This window comes from Sturnus vulgaris, chromosome Z (genome assembly GCF_052056855.1).
Source record: "Sturnus vulgaris isolate bStuVul1 chromosome Z, bStuVul1.hap1, whole genome shotgun sequence".
NCBI classification, from domain to species: Eukaryota; Metazoa; Chordata; class Aves; order Passeriformes; family Sturnidae; genus Sturnus; species Sturnus vulgaris.
In genome coordinates, this window is record NC_142283.1 from 36,230,229 (window position 1) to 36,249,946 (window position 19,718).

Genomic DNA, 19,718 nt, shown 5'->3' on the forward strand with positions numbered 1-19,718 from the left:
CATGCTGAACATGACAAGTGAGGTGGAACAACTAACTAGTGAGATAAGAATTTGTGTTCAGGTATTTACTTTCTCTGTACATTCAGATCAAATGCCAGATCAAAAAACTTTATGTTGATTTAAAATAAAATTATTATAACATAATCACCCCAATTAAAACCTGGTTGCCTGCAGCAAGAACTAATTCATTCCTTCACTGCCTAAGATTTGCATTCCTAGAGCCCATAAATTCATGAAGCATTATTTAATTTGCCTACACCCAAAGGGAAAGGGTGAAAAATAATTAAAATGTCACTTCTGAAGTTGAAAGTGTCAATGCTGAAGTTGATGTTTCTTTCACAGATCATGCAAACTCGTGAGTTAACTTGAGATAGAGATGCAGTCTCTTCTTCTTCCTTCCTTTACACATCTTGAAGACCTAAGTAACAGTTTCCCCAAGCCATTTAATCCTGGAGCCAATCTTTCAAATTCAGACGAGAAGGGGGACACTGATCATTTAACTAAGCAATCTGAAAAAATGCAATCTCAATAGATACATAATAGTTTCAATTCCACTACTTGATAAGAGACTTAATACTAGAAGCAAAACAAAAAACAAACAAACAAAAAAAGAACAAAAACAGACGGAAGGAATAAAAGACCTTGTAAATGTCATCCCACATTACTTTAGGATTCTGTACACCAGAAGCAACGTCTGCTCTATCTCTTCCATCTCTTTATTAGCACCTTTTCTCTCTGACTCAAATGTCCTATAAACATACTCCATATGAATTTTAGGGAGGATGGCTTACAAATTAACAACGTAAGTAAACAGAGAATATGTTGATAATGTTTACACGGCTGCTAGCCAGCAGATAACCAAAAAAATACTGAGAATCATGAAAACAGTAGATGCACATTCACAAATACAAACTGTTTTAAATAACCATAGTTGGCAGTAAAAAGTGATTTATTAGAAGTATTTAATTTTCAATCTTGCAGTAGTAAATGACATTAAGATCCAGTACTCCAGGTATAGAGCAATATGTTGCCAGTGTATTGAAAATTTTAATTGTTTTATAGCTGAAAACACATTTCATTATTAGTAATCAAGATGGCCTATTATTAGTGTATAAAAACTGGAGGCCTACATTTTGAGATCTGCAACATAAGACAAAAAGTGCATCAGTGATTTTAACAATTGTGCTGTCAGCTATATCAGTCTTGAAAAGCTTTATTTTTCCATATTCTTAACAAAAGTCAAAAGGTCTCTGTATGCTTCTCTTCTGATATACCTCAAACACATTTAGACTAAGTCATATTAGCCACTAACATGAACAAAACATGGACAAAAATAAGAGGCAAAAAGACCCACATGAATACTGATAGTCAGTATAGTCATTAACATGTATCTTCTTGACAGAAGCAAGAAAAACACCACTGTTAGAAATTAATTACAGCACATTCAAGTGAGATGGCTAGACAGGTCACTAGCGGGGTGGGGATGCAAACTGCAAACACACCTTTACACATTTTATTCTGCTGGCAACTTAATCCATTAAACTGTTTTCCTGTTCACTGCTCACAACTCTCCACCCATGTGTGGAAAACATGATCAAATGTTCAGCATGGTTGCTGAACCTGATTTATCATTTATACCTTGATAAGAAGAAACAATATTTTGGCAGTGAACGGACTCCATAGAAGATTCATTACTTTGTTGGACAGTAAGTATTTCTAATTCATTGTCTGAAGTGCAGATCAAAATCCATTACAAATAATGATGACACTCATCTTACAAAGAAAAATGCTGCTTTTAAACAGAAATCCTTGCTGCCTATGCAAGATAAACAAAATCTTTTACCTGGGATGTTTGTACAATAAAAAATTAATAGTAATTTCAATGCAGCCACTAGAAAGAAAACCAACACAAAAATGCCCTGAGGCTAATGGATTCAGGATCATGTGAACAGCACCTAGAAATCCCACACATTTTTAGGATTCTGTAGTCTAAGAAGATAAAAAAATTGTATGCACACAATTTTTTCTATGCCATGAGGCACTGGTCTATATATCAAGATGTATATTTTTAAATTCAAAACATGTAGTATCACCACTCTGTTATTTGGAAAGTGCTATAATGACAGCTATTGAACAAAAGGTATCCATGAAAAAACAGTTTATTTCAATTCAACATTTTTAAAGCAAACTCAGTTTTAACACAAGATTAATCTTGACTAAAATAAACAACTCTTTTAACAATTTACTCTTCAACATCTGCAAAACAATTTAAAGCTGATATTTTCCTAATACCATTCCAGTGGCACAGTGGACATTGCAATGCAATCACCCACTTATTTTCAGTCTTGCACTTTGTAAGAGTGGTTCTGATCCATTGCTGTGAAGAAGAGGCAGACAGCAGCTGTGATGAACACATGCACTCCCTCATACAGCAGCTTTGGCGAGAAGACGCTCCATATGAACAGGTGGTAGCGCAGACCTGTTACCAAAATAACGTAGATGGCAACTGGAATTGAACGCATTAGAGCGTAGCAGAAACAGCCATGACCCACTGCTGCAGAATTCCTAGGAACAAAAACAGAGGAGTTCATTCTCAGGCAAACTCAGAAAAGAGACTGGAGTTCCTCCTCTCTTCAGCATTATTTCACAACACAATGAGTATTCAGAGATCTCCACTTTGTGTAAGAAAACTTGATTTTTAATTGATTAACTGATTGCTAATACAATGAGGAACCAATAAAATTTGTTCTTGTCACCTCTATATATCCTATATATCCTATAATGTATATGTCTGGGGTAAGTATACTGCACTAAACTGTCACTGCAATAAAGCTACCCAGTAGTTCACTTCACACTTAGATTGTTCTGTGTTTCAATGTATTTATTCTAAGTGTCAAAGTTTCCATTAAGCATTAAGTTTCAAGACAGCTTTGTCTCCTGTTGGCCTTACAATGCCGTTCCACAGAACATGAATGGTAAGAGGAAGAGAGGACTACAGTACTTCTCACTGAGCTTCCTAATCTGTTCAATAACCAGATGGAGTCTGCGCCCCCCTTGTAAAGAGCATTAAACTTGTCAGAGTACACTGCTGCCCATAGCCAGCAACACAGTACAAAACAACATAAAAATTGTGCTATTCAAAAACTTCACAAAGCTAATTAACATAACATTCTCCAAAGACTACCATATTCTTAGGTTCACAGGAGTGATACATTGCATTCCTGTCACAGCTGCTTGCTCAGCTGGGTCCACTGCATCCCAAGAAATGTCTGTCACATGTAACCTACATGGTCCAAATTTGCCACATTGATGTATTTTGGTGGGTGACAAGAGTCAGATGAAAATGGAAGTGAAAAGATTTTCTTCACTTTGACTGTCCTCCCTCTCCTGAGGCACCTGCTCAAAGACATTGTGCTGGGTTGGCCCTGTCCAATTTAACCTAAAATACATCTGCAGAGGTTAATTCACACTAGATTCAGATGTTTACTCCTTTAGACAAAAGGAAGGAAAAAACTATGTCATGGAATAATAAGCGAACATCTTCCTCTCCCCATCAAAATATTTTACATCATCAGTTCCCAAAAGAACACACTGGCAAAGAGTGGAAATGTTTTACAACAAAATCGTGATCTGAGAATCTGTTCTGCTCCTCCCAGTTTTTAATTCTAATCTTGTTCCAAGTAATAAAAATTTAACACAGCTAGCACTTCTGCAAGATGTTAATTAGTCACTTATGACTAAGTAAGCTACACAATACAGTACTTTACATAAACCATTAAATTTCATATTCTTTAAATAAAAAATAACTAGGATACAGCCCTGTTTTCCAATGAAGTCAAAATGTAATTCCCAAGGCTTTCAGTAGAAGGAAGAACGGGTCATGAAAGCAGAGTTTCAAAATCAAGAACAGTAGGCATGAATGACTGGAAAAACATACATCTGGTTCACAGAAAACTATTTCCCTTGCTGCTTAGACAAGGAAACTGAGACTTGGGAGTGAACTAGACTGCTCCCTACTTCTGCATAACTAACTTAGTCTTCAGTGAGCTTGTGTAAATAACCAGTTTTATGTTTAATAACTGATTTTGTTGACAAGGATTAAATAAAGTGCAGTCACTCAGTTTTAGCTGTTTTCATGCTGATATGAGTTAAAACAGTATTTGTAGTAAAAATAGTATTTGTAGTAGTCAGATGACCACTGAATGAACAGAGGAAATGGCATTTCAATCAGACAAACAGGCACTTCTAAAAATCGTTTTCTAGAGTTAAAAAATGCACTTGATACACCATATAGATGAATCCCCAGGTCAATGATACGATTCTTTCTGTATTCTGGTACCATAAAAATAGCTGTTTTCTACTTATAGGATACCTCTACTTAGAAAAGCTCTCAGCACTCACTTCACCTCTCAAGATAACACAGACATCTACCTTCAGCAGGAAAACTTGGACAGTTTCACTGTACAATGCAGTGGTGCAATTTAGAGAAGGCAGCAAAAGCACACTGTATCCACAAAGTTAAACTGCTAGTGGGATTCAATAGCAGAATAATTGGGTTTGTCTCACAGCTGGTGAAAGTGTTCACACATGCATTGCTGCAGAAAGAACACTGAAATGACTGACCACAAGCAGTTAGACCTACTTGGCCTGATCCTAAGGCAACAACTTAACTGTTCAAGCACATCATCATTCTTTCCTCTTACTTCGGCCAGGGACAGAATTTGAACAGGTAATAGTAATACCTTTGTGTGCTCCTTCTCCTCATTCTACAGACACAGTACCCAGAGCATCTCCAGGCCACAGGGAAGCCAGCTACTGATAACATGACTATGACAATCCAGCTAGTTCAGCCAGTTCCTGAGTTACTCCAAATGAATTCACCAGGAGAACAGAGAAAGCTGGCTGTAGGATGCCACTCACACATCCTCATGTTTATGATCTGGACAAGCCAGTAATGAATAACCTTGCAAATTCTCAGTGCTATTTTCATTTAAAATAATGGAAGACCACAGGACACATTTAAAGTATCAATCTGTAACTAGTCCACACTGAACTGTCTCTTGAGCAATTTATACTTTTCATTATCGAAAGAAGAGCATAGACAGATATAAACTGCACACAATACCTCCATGTTCTGACAAAATCAGCCCACTATTATGGCCTCTGCACAATGCAGGAGTAACAAAAAGGAATACTCAGCTTCTAATATTCAGCTCATCTAGGAAGTTACCTTATGGGAACTTGAAAGAGAAATCCGTATGTGTTACAGATGACAAAGCATACCCAAACTTCATGTGAGATACAGGCAAAAAACAATGGTTTTTGGAGAATTCTGAAGCAAAGAACACTACAGATTCAAATCACTAAACACACTGTTATTAGCATGCAAACATTAAGTGTGGTCTAGAGAACATATCAGCTTTCAGCTAAAATTGTCTTTTTAAATGGAAAATATTTAACATGTAGTAAAATATACCCAAGAAACTGTTATATTAATAGGTTTACCTTTTGGATATCCTAAACCTATTTGCAGATGTTTCATTAACAAATCTTTTACTTCTCAAGCCATCACTAAGGTGGCACTAAGATGAGTAATACAAGGGCTTGCAAAATGAAAAAAATTACGATGCCAAAAAAAAAAAGAAAAAACCTATTTTCTTGCAAAAACATGTATCCTAGTTATATAGAATACTTGGCAGCTGGTGGCAACAAGCTTTGTAGCTTAAAAATCAAGCAAAATATCTCCATGGATAGCCCTACAAATGCATCCACAAGGAATTTTAAAATACACTTTACAGTATTTACAGTGTTCCAATCCTTTTTCGAACACACCATATCAAATAACCATTTTAGAAATATGCAAGCATATGAGAGTGGAATACCCTAGTATTGTCACTTTGCTAAGGTTGGAGGAGGAGGGGCGTTCTGGAGGGTTTCAGTATTGAATGCGCTGAATCCCTTCAATGCAAGCTACCCTCTAGCATTTCCGCCCTTCCACTCTGCCTTTCTAGCTGAATATCACTGCCTATGTTATCTCCTACTGGAGATATTGAATTTGCCTATTTGAAGGCAATTTTTACTGTATTAACATCGTCTACAGTATCAAATGGCACTTCTCTCTCTAGGCATTCTGCAGTTTCAAAGATCTACCTGTTTAGTGCCCTTTGAAAAATACTTGGTGGTGTGGTTGTCTCAGTTTTAATGGTTTGTTCTGATACCCCAGTGCTAATGGCTCATACCCAGTTAGTACCCTCCTCCTAAGCTGCCAATCTAACCAGATACCTGCCCCTTGTTCCAGCAAGTTCTTTGTCGATGCCACCTTGTGCCAACTCCCTGCTTGTAAATCCCCTTTGTAAATCCCCCAATCCTTGAAGCCCAATTGGTTTGTTTAAATTGTTCCCTCTGGCTGTGTTTCCTCATTGGGTTATGTATTGTAAATCCCGCCTTGTGCTCTTCCCCAGCCTTCTCCCTACTGGTTGTGTGTTTGTACTGTCCCTTAGAACCTCCCCCGTATAAAAGTCCCTGTGTACCCAGTGTCCTGTCTTTCATCCCTGACCTTTCCTTGCAATAAAATCTCCTTGGAAACCATATGGAAGACCTCTCCCTCATCCTTGGCTCTGCTTGTGCCAATTATATCTGTGCTGTAGAGCATCTGCTCTAAGCTGTATCCCTAATCTCCTTGGGGAGCAGCCCACTCTTGGCGTGGTTCTGGGAGCTAGCTGTGACTCCAGCACCGCGTCGACTTGGCATTTTGTTCATCTGACCCATGTATACTAATGAAGGGTTGCACTCAGAAACAAGCCGTGTAGCACTCCAAATGTCTCCAACATCCTAGAATATCTGCAGTGTGTAAGAAATTTCTCTGATCTAAGCAAGTATCAATCAGTTTGGCAGCAAGAACAAATTTGCTACATCTCTTCCACATGTTCCACTCTTGCTTAGGATAATTCTACAATACTATTTTAGATTATAGAACACAATCCTGCATTGTCATGGAAAAACATTTTATATTTTTAGACGTTCCAAGGGAATCAAGAGTCCTCTGGAAATTTACATTATTAACTCTGGTAGAAACTACCAATCTGAACAACTTTTTTAAGGCTATGAAGTCAGTTTTTGTCACCACACCCTATCAATGGAGAGATGTCAAAAATGGTGGTTGCCAGCAAGATAAAAGGGCTCTAAAGTATATTCTGCCACTGTGAAAATGGTGGAACTTGGGGATGGCTGATTATTCTCTGCCCTTTGCATTCCCTTTCCCAGTAAGAAAGGCAGAGAAGGTACAACTACCCAAGCAAGGTCATGTCTGTGGCAGTAAGTTACAAGGGACTGTAGCACATGAGGACTGAAGTTCAGCAGGTTCTCAAAAAGATTTAGCTATAAAAAGCTATTAGGCCTTGAAAATTCAATTCTCTTCCTTTCAGCATCAGGAGTACAAAAAATAGAATTGTATCAATGTTTTTTCCTGTTCTCACTGCTGGCATAATCAATTGTGCTTTGAGCTTCACATCAGCAAAAAAACAAAAAAAAACCTAACAAACAAACAAACAAACAAAACCCCACCTCCACCCAAAAAACCCCCAACCAAAACCCACAAAAAAACCACCAAAAAACCCCCCAAAACAAAAGCCCAACAAAACAAACAAACAAAAAATCAGCCAAAAAAGCCCATAAACGCACATACGAAAAACCCTCAAAACACAATCACACATACACACCCCCCTCAAAAAACCAACCAACCAAAAAAACCCCCCCCAAAACCAACCAACCAAACAAAAAAAAACTTCAAAAAAACCCCTCAAAACCAAAACAACCTATTCCTGTTGACATAGGCCCAGATTTTACTGCAGCAAGGTATAACCAAACCATCCTAATAAGCAAAACACAAATCCTAAGTATGTCAAAGCCCAGCATTGGTCAATTTTCTGTGACTATTCTTCCAAAATTCACTCAACACTTCATAAGGTTTCCAGTTGGAAAAAAACATGAAGCATTTTACACTGGCATTATACATGCAAGGAATAACAAGAACATTTACAGCTTGATTTTCTGTTAGGGTGCATCTGCAGGCTTTCCTGCCCATCTTTGTAAACAAACAGTTATTCTTCACGATCTTAGCTAAAGCCCTAAAGAAATATTGCATCCAACAATTGTTATTGATAGATGGGATCTGAAGAAATTCAACACAGACTGTTAGTGTCCAAGTTATTTGATTAAATTCAAATTTAACAAGTTAAAATATACCAGTATAACAAGACACACTGACAGTGACACAAGGCATTTCTAGAAAGGTAAAGCACAATTTAAGTATGGATAGGAAACTGGTCAGCAAAGCCAGACTAGGTGATCCGTGTTTTTTATTCAGTGTGGCAGCCAGTCACAAGTAGGGTCCCACAGTGAATGTTACTGAATCCCAAACTGCTCAATGTTTCCATAAATAGTCTAGATGGTAGGATTGAAAGCACCTTCACTAAAGTGCTGTTGGCACTAAATTGGGTGTCAAGGCGGACACATTAGGAGAGCTGTCTTACAGAGAGATCTGGTCAAGCTATCAAGACCTGTATGAAGTTTAACAAAGTGTAAAGTCCTGCACCCAGGTTATGGGCTAGGATGCATGTGGCTGGGAAGCAGTGCTACTGAAAGGGACCTGGGGGCACTGGGGGACAACAAGCTAAAGATGAGCCAGCAGAGCACTGCTGCAGCAACATCAAAACATATCCTGGGCTGCATCCTCAGGGGCACTACTGGCTGGGAGAGATGTGATTATCCCAACTCTACTGAGTGCTTGTCAGGCCATACCTATAGTACAGTGTTCAGTTCTGGTCCCCCACCCACCCAAAAAGACATGGACAGGCTGGAAGGGCACTAAAGAAGGACTGGAGAGGATGGTAGAGCTCTACAGCATAAGACAGTAGGAGTTAAATCTCTTCTTCATGGAGAAGGCTCAGGGAGACTTCATCACAGCATTCCTGTACTTAATTATTTAAAGACAGCAACAAAGGATGAGGTGTTCTCCTTACCAGGTGGTGCACGGAGAAAACATAAGGCAATGAGTACAAGTTGCACTTGGGAGAGGTTTCATCTCAGTATAAGAAACACTTGTTTTGTAGTGAGAACATTCAATCACGGATACAATCTTGCCAGGAATCTGGTAGAGTCCTCATCACTGCAGGTTTTCAAGACAAGAGTGGACAGCATGCTAGATGATCTCATGGAGGCTCCTGTTCCCAGAAAATGTTGAACCACACGATCTTTTAAGGGCATCTGCAACTTAGGGTGTTCTGTGGTTCTGCGAAGCAATGCTCACTCTTCTGCACTGAGGGCAGAGTCAATTCTTTCTTGTATTTTTCCACTACAGTAACTGTTTTTAAACTTGTGACTTAAATAAAATAACAGCTCTCTCCTCAAATTACTCCTGCCACCCCAGTAACACACACATTCAAGAAGAATTTGTTAACTTCAAGAAAAGGTGTGAGGAAAGAAGATAGAAAAATCCTAGATAAATGCAGAATGACAGTATGTTGTGTACAGTTCTATCCACAGCTACCAGAACCAAGCAATTATGTTTGCCATGTAATAGATGAGAACAGAAAACTAATGGTGAAAAGGAAAAAACTTGTAAGAATAGTAGGACTAGGCCAATACCAGCAAAAGTACAAGTTACATCAAGAAACATTGCTACAATAAAGAGATATGTAAGCAAAGGTCTACAAATATAACCCTCCCTTTCCAGTAGTGTTCTGAATGACTCTGCTTCTGCTTGAGCAGAAGCATAAACCACTCAGTCGAACATCATTATGCAGCTCTTCCTAATTTAAGAGAGGAAACAAAGTTGGTACTATGCTCCAATCTGTTTCAGAATAAAGAGGAAGAAACACGCAAAGTACTGAAGAGAAAGGGGGCGATGGGGTAATTTCTTCAGTGCACTGTGTATACTTCATACATTGTATGAGAATATTGCTCCCAACTTTCTTCATAGCGTTTTGTAGCACAATGCACAGCATATTCATCTTCAGAGACTCTTTATTCCTTGTGGTGCAATGAGATGTCTTCTGGGATTATACAGGAATACTCATACTAAGCCCAAGTGTCAAATATACTTTTTACTTTGGCAAGTTTATAGGGGTATTGGACTTCTTCGTAACTCAGCTTTGTGCAAATTACTTTTAAGAACAATACACAGCATTAGGATGAAGACTGTAGATACTTTCTCTGGAAAACAAAATGGATTATAGCATGATCTGTAAACCCATACCCTAAGATCTCTGCAAAGGATGAGACACTGCTAATACCATTAAGTGTAAAAGGAACAGTGAAAAAAATGGTTTCTCAGGAAGTAATTCTCAGGAAGTTCCTTCTCAGGAAGTAATTAATTGCAAAACCAATCTGATTTTTGATGAAGATACCTTGATTTAGTAGCTGCAGACCCTCTTCCTAGCTGAGAAGACAGACAAATCAACACAGGATTTTTCATGCCATAGTTTTGGTGATACTGTAATTATAATGGCTCTGAGACAGAAAATATAAACAGACTACACAACTTTCAGAAGATTGCAGATGTTAATTTGCACTTAAGAGTATAGGGAAGGAAGGAGGGAGGATTCCAGGAAGGAAGGGCTCCAGGAAGGAAGGAAGGAAGAAGGAAGTAAAAGAAAGAAAGGAAGGGAAAGGAAGGAAAGAAGCCAACACTGTGCATGCCAATGGCATCCTGGTGATGCTCTCCATCAGGTCTACTTGGTGCTGAGGGTCCCCTGAAAACATGGAGCTCAGAACCTTGACAGACATTTGGGCCAGGAGAACACCCAGGTACCTGCCCTGGCTGGTGAAGTTTGATGCAGTCTCTTGCAGCACATTCTGTATCTGTGGCATCACCTTGCATCCTGTGCACTGCTCTGCTGCAAGGCCTCAGCAGTGAGCAGCGCTTTGGGGCTCTTGGAGGGATGATGACTTGTCCTCACTGCCTCTGCTTCTCGTTGTTCTTGTTCTTCTTATTCTTCTTGTTCCTGCTAGTGTTCTTCCTTGTCCTTGTCCTTTTTCTTCGTCTTTTACTTTTCCTTATGCTTTATTTTCTGCATTTTCTTCTTATTATGCTTTTTGTCTTATGCTTTTTCTTACATTTTACTCAAGCTTTTTCTTATTCCTTTCTTTCTATTTTTATTCTGATTTCTTTCTATTTCTGTTCTTATAGGTTTTCTTATTCCTACATTTATTCTAATTGTTATTCTTATTCTCATTCCTTAGGCTCATTTTAATTCTTATTTTTCATTTTGTTTTCTTTTTCTAATGCTTTCATTATGTGTTTTCTTTTTCTAATGCTTTTTGTCTTATGCTTTTTCTTACTCTTTTACTTAAGCTTTTTCTTATTCCCTTCCCAATTTTTATTCTTATTTTGATTTATTCTAATTCTCTTCTTATTATTCTGCTTTTTATTATCCTGCATTTTCTTCTTCTTAAGCTTTTTCTTACTTTTTTTCTTCTTCTTAAGCTTTATGTTATTCTTATTCTTATTCTTTTCCTTATTTCTTCTCTTTTTCTGATTATTTTCCTATTCTTACTATTATTCTTATTCTCATTACTATTCTTACACTTTTGTAGTACTACTTCTTTATCTGCTTCAACTTCTAATGGTTCTTCCTAATAGTCCTATTCTTATTCTATATCTTTTTGTGGTTTTTAGGGTGCTTTTGTGATTTTTTGGTGTGGGGTATCGGTTTTTTTTCTTTACTACTACTGTTTCTTAAACCAATTTTTCTTTTATTAGAATTGGGTGTTGTAATTGGCAGCGTGTAGTCGTGTCCTGGGAGCAATATCTCCTGTCTGTGCCCAATCCTCATGGACAAAATGCCATAGGATCAGCATGGAATCCTTTCCAAAGGAGAGCAAATGGCATTAGACTCCAGCAAGGGGAGATACAGGTTCAGAAACAATGCAGGTTCAGTATCAGAAACAATTGTCCCCTGACAGGGTTGTCAGGGGAAAAAAGGGAAATACAAAGGCGGAAAGAATGTGCATGAATGAAACTACATGTGCAAGGGAAATAAGGTAAGGAAAGTGGAGAAACTGGGCAAGGGAGTGGGTAGAAAAGAGCACTGGAGGGAGAGAAGGGAAGTTAGAGTAGCAAAGGCTGGCAGGAGGGGAAGATGACGTGTAAGCAGAGGCTGAGAAAGAAGGGAGTGCAGAGAAAAGGGAGAGAGGGACAGATAGGAAGACAGAGTGAGTGAGGTAAGGAAAAGAATGGATGGCTGTGGGTGGCATGAGATTGGGAGAGACAAGGACTGAGTACAGGGAGTGTGAGAGCAATGAGGGGACTGAGGGAGAAGAAGAGAAAATGGGATTTAAAAAGAGAGGACAAAAGAGGAACAGAAATGGCAGAAGGAGCAAGCAAAGACAATAACATACGCAAAGGAAGAAGGAAACTGAGAATGAGAATTTCAGAGATTGCAAAGGAGCATGTGGGATAGACAGACTGACTGAGATCCAAAGAAACATAAATAGAAGCAGGGCAAAGAAAGCCAGGGCAGAATGGGGAGAGGAAAAAACCAGATAGAAAAGAATGAGAAGGGAATTAAGTGAGTCAGGAAGAGGGGAAGAAGAGCAAAGGTAAAAGAGCAAGAAAGACGGAAAGAAGAGTGAGAGGGAAAGGGCAAGCACAGGCAGATATCGACAGGGGAGCAAATGAGAGGACACAGAAAAGAGGGAGGGGTAAGACAGTGAGCATGACATGAGGTAAAGAAGAAAAATTGCATGAGAGAGACACAAAAACGCCCAGGGAAGCAAGAAACAGAAGCAAAAGAGGATGTGCAAAGGAGAGAGGAAAGCCCTCATATGCAAGAAGAGGGCTTGACATAAAGAAGAGGCACAAGAGAGAGGGAGCACGAGAAGGAAAAAAAGTGCATATAAGAGAAAGGGACAGCACGTGCAAGAAAAATGCTCAAAATTAAGGGAAAGAAAACCAAGAGAGTAGAATTACACAAAATCTGTAAGAAACTATAAAACAGACACATGAAAGAGAGTTAAAGAGTGCATGCATGAGGGAATGCAAGACAGAAAGTACAAGGGGAAAACATGAGATACAAGACAAGTCTGACACAGAGAAAGCATGTAAGATAAAAAGGGAAAGTGTGACTGTTAAAAGAAAGTGTAAGGCAGACAAAATTAGTCAGAAAGCTGAGCAATCCAAACTCCCAACCAGTCATATGTGTTTGCCCAGGAACTCCAAATTCTCTATTTAAAAATAATTCACAAGAATAAAATGCTTTTGTCACATGGATCATAAAGACCAGGTCTTTGTCTCCGATCTGGCATCAGCCAACGTTATAATGTATGACATGTAAGACATGTGAAGTACAGGGGAGAGAGCAGACAGACCAGGAAAATAGGCAAAGGAAAAAGGGAAAGCACGATGAGACAGCAATTGTAATGTGGCATGTGACAGAGAAAGGATAAATGTGCCTTAGAGAAAGAGATCATAAGAAGAAAGGGCAGGAAAGTACATCAATGATAAAGTGATGGTGCAAGAGAGAGGACATGTACTGTGCACCAGGGAGGAAGGGAGAACTCACACATTAAAGGAACACTGCATGACAGAAAAGTGGTTAGAAGAGAGAAAGTGGGGAAGATAAATCAAGACCTTATTGGAAAGTGTGAAGAGGGTCCTAGAGAGGAAGAGATGTATAGGACAGAGGTAAAACACATAAGAGAGGAAAGGAAACCTTTCATGATAGGAAGGAAGAGAACGCATGCAAGAGGGACTGAAAGAGGATCAGATGGATGTTCAATCAAGAAGGAAACTATTTGAGAGGAGAAATAGGCACACAAGAGAGGAACGTATTTTGATTGAGAGAGACCGAGAGACTATAAAAGTGATAAAATTTCACAACAGAGACAAGGGACACTTGAACAAACAAGAGGTAAAGTGTGCATGGGAAAGTGAAAGAGCCTATCAGAAAAGCAATGCACATGATACAGCAGGAAACTGAGGAAGAGAAAGTACATGAGAGAAAGATTAAAAACAGCAGGAAAAAGGAGGGAAAACATACCAGGGACATACACTTAATGTGTCTGTGGGTGTGAGCATAAGGGGAAGCCAGAGATAAAATTAGAGTGTGTGCACAAGAGAGAGGAAAGGTGCAACAGTAAGAATGAAGAGGTGTCAGAGGGAGGGAAATGTGGGGGGAAATGGATGAAAAAATGAGAGGGAATTTATGTAGAAGATACTTTTATTAGGAATGCACATGTGGAAGATCACAATCATGTGACAGAACAGGAAAGTACACAAATGAGACATAAAGTTTCCAAGTCAGCACAGGAAGGAAGAAAAACAGCTGCATAAGGGAGAGAAAGTGCACCCAAGAGAGGGAAAGTAAAAGCAAGAATGAGAGGGTAAGAATAATCATTAGAGAGGAAGTGGAAGACTGTGAGATGGGGAAAGCGTATCAGAGAGGAAAAATACATGCAGAAGAAGGGGAACACACTATAGAGAGTGAAGGAAAGCATGCATGCAAGGGAGTAGAAACTTGAAAGATGAGGAAACCAACGATAGAGTGTGAGGCAGAGGGAGGGGAAGCATACCCAAGGGAGAAAAGTGTACAAGGGCAGGCAAGGAAAACTGCAGTAGACCAAAGGTAAAGCACATGCAACAAAGGAAAGGCATGAGACAGAGAGTATTCTATGAATTGAAAGCATTAACTAAAAGGACAGCATAAAAAATAAACAGGAATGGAATGTGTGAAAGAGACAGAAAGCATGAGCAAAAGAGGAGAAGAGGGGAAATGAAAGAGCAAGTGAAGGCACAGGTGAGAAAAAGGCAGTGTGCATGAAATTAGAAAAGTACAAGCAAGAGAGACTGGGGTACTGTTCAACTGAAACTTAATGTGGTCAATAGAAAGCATTAAAGACAACGAAGTATAAAAGAGAAACAAACTGTGTGAGTCAACCTACAAGGAAAAAAAATAAGGAGTGCAATCGGGATAGAGAAGTGCATATGCAGAAGAGTAGGAGCCAAGAAATGCATGGTAGAAAGGGAAGCCCTGTGAGGTGAGTGTGAGAAAGCAAGCAAGGAAGTGACAGAGAAAAGTGTGTGAAAAAGAGGGTACGAGGGTGAAAGGCTTCTTACGGGGGAGTCAAAGGTACAGTGGGTGGGAGGAAAGGGATGTCCAGAGAGGAGTGAAGGGAGTGCAAGGGAGAGGGAAAGATGCCAGGAGAGACAGACTGATAGGGAAGGAGCATGTGGGAGTGGCTGTGAACCTGTGTAAGCCATTGAGTGCCAAGGTGCATGAGAGGCAAGAAGAGTAAGGAAGCAAGAGAGGGAGTGTTAGGGTGAGTTTTGGTGGGAAAGTGAGGGGGCAGCAAGATGAATTAAATTATGGAGGAGAGGAATGCAAAGAGAGAGGGAACTAGCAAACAGAGAGTGAGAGGAGTGCTACTGAGTGAGAGACACACAGGAAGCACAACCAAGAGTGACAGCATGTGCTAGGGTTAAAGGGCAAGTGAGTGACATAAAGCATGCAAGCGGGAAAAACGCAAGGTGGCAAAGTGAGAGAGCATGATAGAGGGAAGAGTGTGGGGAAGATGAAGAAAAACAGATAATCATGTGTGAGAGGGAATGAAAACAAGAGGAAGAGAAAGGAAGGAAGAAGGGAGAAGGGAAAGCAAGAAGTGATAATAAAAGATCAAAAGGGGCATCATGAGAGAGAGGAAGGCAAGGAGCCTCAGGAAACTGACAGCAGGAGTTAGAGAGGAAGTACAAGCAGAGGAGAGGAGAACTGTGTGCCTTGTACAGCAATGCAAGAACGGGGAGCAGCAGAAGAGCAAAGGCAGAGGGCAAGGGTGTGCAAGAGAAAGATGACACACACAAATGAATGAAGGCATGCAAGCGAGAGATAGAAAGCAAGAGAAGGGCCAAAGTGCATCCGAGAGAGAGAAAATGCACACCCAAGAGAGAGGACATGAACATTGAGGAGTGTAGTAAAGGCAGAGAGGGAAACGTACTGTGAAAGATGTAAAGCTAGAGGAAGTGTGAAAGGCAGCAAGGGGGACAAGGACAGAGAGCAATAGAGAGGGAAGTAGCAAGCTAGAGGGGGAAAGCATTTCCCAGAGACTGGAAGCACAAGCAAAAGGGAAATCCAAGAGGAAAAATGAGAAAGGTGGGAAAGCGTGAGAGAGGAGGTTAGTGAGAGAGAAAGACTTCACACAAGACAAAAAAGGAAACAGTAAAGCATGCAAGGGAAGCAAAGCATTAGAGAGTGAGCACAAAGTGCATGCCCAAGACAAAAACCACATGCTGGACAATAAAACTGGATGACAGCCTGAGGGAAGATGCGTGTGGCAGAGGGAATAGGATGAGGTGAAGATGTGGAAGGAGTGTGAGAAAGTGCGACATGAGTGGAACGTGACATCAGTAAACCACGCAATGTTCAGGGGAAGCACATGACAGAGAGAGGCGCGGCAGGTGAGAAGGAAGCAAATAATATACTACTGGCAAAGTGTGTGAGAAAGATGAGGCAAGTGACAGAGGGTGGGAGTTGAAGAAAAAGAGGTAAGGGGGAACTGAGGACAATAAGAAAGAGGGAATGAGGAGAGAGGGAAAGCTAGAGAAAAAGAGGAGCAAGACAAAGACAAAGTGACAGCAAGAGAGACCAAAAGCGCAAGTGACATTATAAGTGCAAACAGGAAGGGCAATTTTGTGAGACAGAAAGCATGCAAGAGAGGGAGGAAGACACAGAAATGAAGAATAGTAACACACATGAGGGAGGGGAGTGCCAGAGAACGAGAACAGCAAGCAAGGAAAAGCACACATGGGAGATAATGTAAGCATGACAGGCAGAATTCATGTGAGAGGGGAAACTCATGAGAGTGAGAAAGATGCATGTGAGATGGAGGCTGTTGAGACAGACAGGCACAAGGTGCACCACACACGGGTAATAGGCACAGAGAGAGGAAAAGGGTGTGGGAAGCCTGTGAAAGGGAAAGTGTGAGAAAAAAAGTAGAAGTGAAGAAGAGGAAAAGAGGCAAAGTGTAAGAAAGTCAAAGCAAACACAGATACCAGGATGTGAGGGAGAAAAAGAACAGGTGAAAATGGAAGCAAGAGGAAAATAAAATCAAAAGAGAGAAGAGTGTGAAAGAGAGATGAAGCACACGAGAGAGAGGGATGTGAGGTGAAGAGATAAGAACAAGACATTGAGACAGTGAACCACCTGAGAAAGAATAAACTTACAGGACAGCAAAGGCACAGGAGAAATGCCAAATAAGAGAGGCAAATTGAAAGTAAGAGAGAAAACACTAGAAAGAGTGAGGAAAGGCATGTCTGAGTAAGATGGGATGAAGGAGACATGGGAAGAAGTGTGCCAATTAGAAAGGGAATGCATGTGGAACAAAGAAGGGAGAGAAGGAAGGGGGAGGGAAAAGAAGAGTGCTGGCAAGCACTAGTGGGGACAAGGGACCAGAGAGAGGGGTGTGGCAACAGATGCAAAGCATGAGAGAAAGAAGAAAAGCACACCAAAGAGACTGAAAGCACAGGGAAGAAGGAAATCATATCAGGAAAGCAGGAGCAAGCAGAAAATCTTAGAGAGAGGGTAAGTATGCCACAGAATGCAACTGCAGGAGAGAGAGGTGAAGCAAATCCACTAGAGCAGGCAAGCATCTGAATGAGGCAAGGAAGGACCACAGCAGGTACAGTACAGCAAGAGATGAATCATGTCAGATGGGGTGACCAAGACAGGCGGAATGCTTGAGAGAGAAGTCTGTGATGAAAGGGGAGAACAAGCACATCAAGGAGGAAAAGCAAGCCTGAGGCTAAGGGGCAAATGATAGAGACAAAGAGAAAGGCATAACATAAGAAAAAGAGAAGGATACTTAGAGAGAATCATAGAATCACAGAATGAACTAGGTTGGAAAAGGCCTTTGAGGTCATCCAGTCCAGCCTATGACTTAGCACCACCTTATCAACTAAACCATAGCAATGAGTGCCACATCCAGTCTTTCTTTAAAGATGTCCAGAGACAGTGACTTCCCCACCCTCCTGGGCAGATGACTCCAGTGCGCAATCACTCTTTCAGTGAAGATTTTTTTCCCTGAAATCTAACCTAAATTTCCCCTGGCACAATTTAAGAATGCGTCCTCTCGTTCTGTCAGTTGTTGGCTGGGAGAAGAGGCTGACTACAACCACCTTTCAGGCAGTTGTAGAGAGTGTTGGGGGTTGAATTGTTCCCTTTTCTTTCTGTGGAATTTTTCCCATTGTTATGCTAAGTATTTGTGAGGTGGGGGATAGTGAAAGGAAAGGTGGGAGAGGGGCCTGGGCTCTCGCTCTCTTTCTCTCGCTTGCTCATGGAGTCAGAGGAAGACAGCCGGGGCTCCTATCTAGCATCTTCCCTGCCATCCCAGCGCTGGGAGCCACGTTCCCTGCTGTTGGACATTGCTCTGCTGCCTTCCCACCTCATCCTACTATCTCCAGACACTCTGCCAAGCACCACGACCGACACCGTGAGGGGGGAGTCGCTCCCCCATCCCCTCTCACCCCTGGGCCGCTGCCGCCATCACCCAGCCCTCTTCAACTGCGCGGGACCTGCCCTGTCCCCACAGCACCGGGAACTGAGCGCAGGGAGAGAGGGCCTTGGCCAAAGGGACTGGAACTGAGCTATACTGTTCTGTTCTGTTGTCAATTTTTATAGCTGTTGTTGTTTCTGCTGTTTGCCTTGTTAGATATATTAGTAAAGAACTGTTATTCCTACCTCCCATATCTTCTGCCTGAAAGCCCCTGATTTCAAACTATAATAATTGGAAGGGAGAGGGTTGTACTCTCCATTTCAGGGAAGGGGTTCTTGCCTTTCCTTAGCAAATACCTGTCTTTCAAACCGAGACAAGAGAGTGATAAGGTTACCCGTGAGCCTCCTTTATTCTAGGCTAAACAATCCCTGCTCCCTCAGCCACTCTTCACAGGACCTGTGTCCCAGACCATTCAAAAGCCTTGTTGCCCTTCTCTGAACATGTCTTAGCATCTCAGCGTCCTTCTAAAATTGAGGGGCCCAGAACTGGACACAGCACTCAAGGTGAGGCTTCACCAGTGCCAAGTACAGTGGAAAGAATGACCTCCCTGGTCCTGCTGGACACACCATTCCTGATACAGGCTAGGATGCTGTTGGCCCTCTTGGCCCCCCTTGGCACACTGCTGACTCATATTCAATCAGCTGTCAAACAACACCTCCAGGTCCCTTTCTGCCTGGGCACTGTCCAGCCACTCTGTCCCCAGCCTGTAGTGCTGCAGGAGTTGTTGTGACTCAAGGGCAGGACATGGCACCTGGACTCGTTAAAATTCATATTGTTGTGAGTTTTGGCCCATCTATCCAACCCGTCCAGGTCCCTCTGAAGGGCCCTCCTACCCTCCAAGAGATTGACCCTCGCTCCCAGCTTGGTGTCATCTGCAAATTTACTGATGGTGGACTTGATCCCCTCGTCCAGATCATCAATGAAGATATTAAACAGGACTGGTCCCAGTACAGATCCTTGGGGGACACCACTGGTGACTGATGCCCAGCTGGATGCAGCACCGTTCACCAGCACTCTCTGGGCCTGGCCATCCAGCCAGCTCCTAACCCAGCACAGAGTGCTCCTGTCCAAGCCGTGGGCTGCAGCTTTTCCAGGAGTTTGCTGTGGGACACAGTGCCAAAGACCTTGCTGAAGTCCAGGTACACAACACCCACAGCCCTTCCCATATCCACCAG

General features: G+C 41.3%; 1 protein-coding gene across 3 annotated transcripts in view; it reads right to left on the reverse strand.

Annotated features, from left to right (window-relative positions):
• Window positions 1-931: 931 nt before the first annotated feature.
• PIGG (phosphatidylinositol glycan anchor biosynthesis class G (EMM blood group)) overlaps window positions 932-19,718 on the reverse strand; it is an 88,814-nt gene continuing 70,027 nt past the window's right edge. For 2 of the 3 annotated variants that reach the window (XR_015799536.1, XM_014882393.2), the window contains one exon: window positions 932-2,565. Coding sequence is in view for 1 of the 3 variants with exons in the window: in XM_014882393.2 (XP_014737879.2) it covers window positions 2,340-2,565 (226 nt within the window). In the remaining 2 variants the exon portion in view is untranslated. The remainder of the gene's footprint in view (window positions 2,566-19,718) is intronic. The other variant, XR_015799535.1, reaches the window with a different exon arrangement.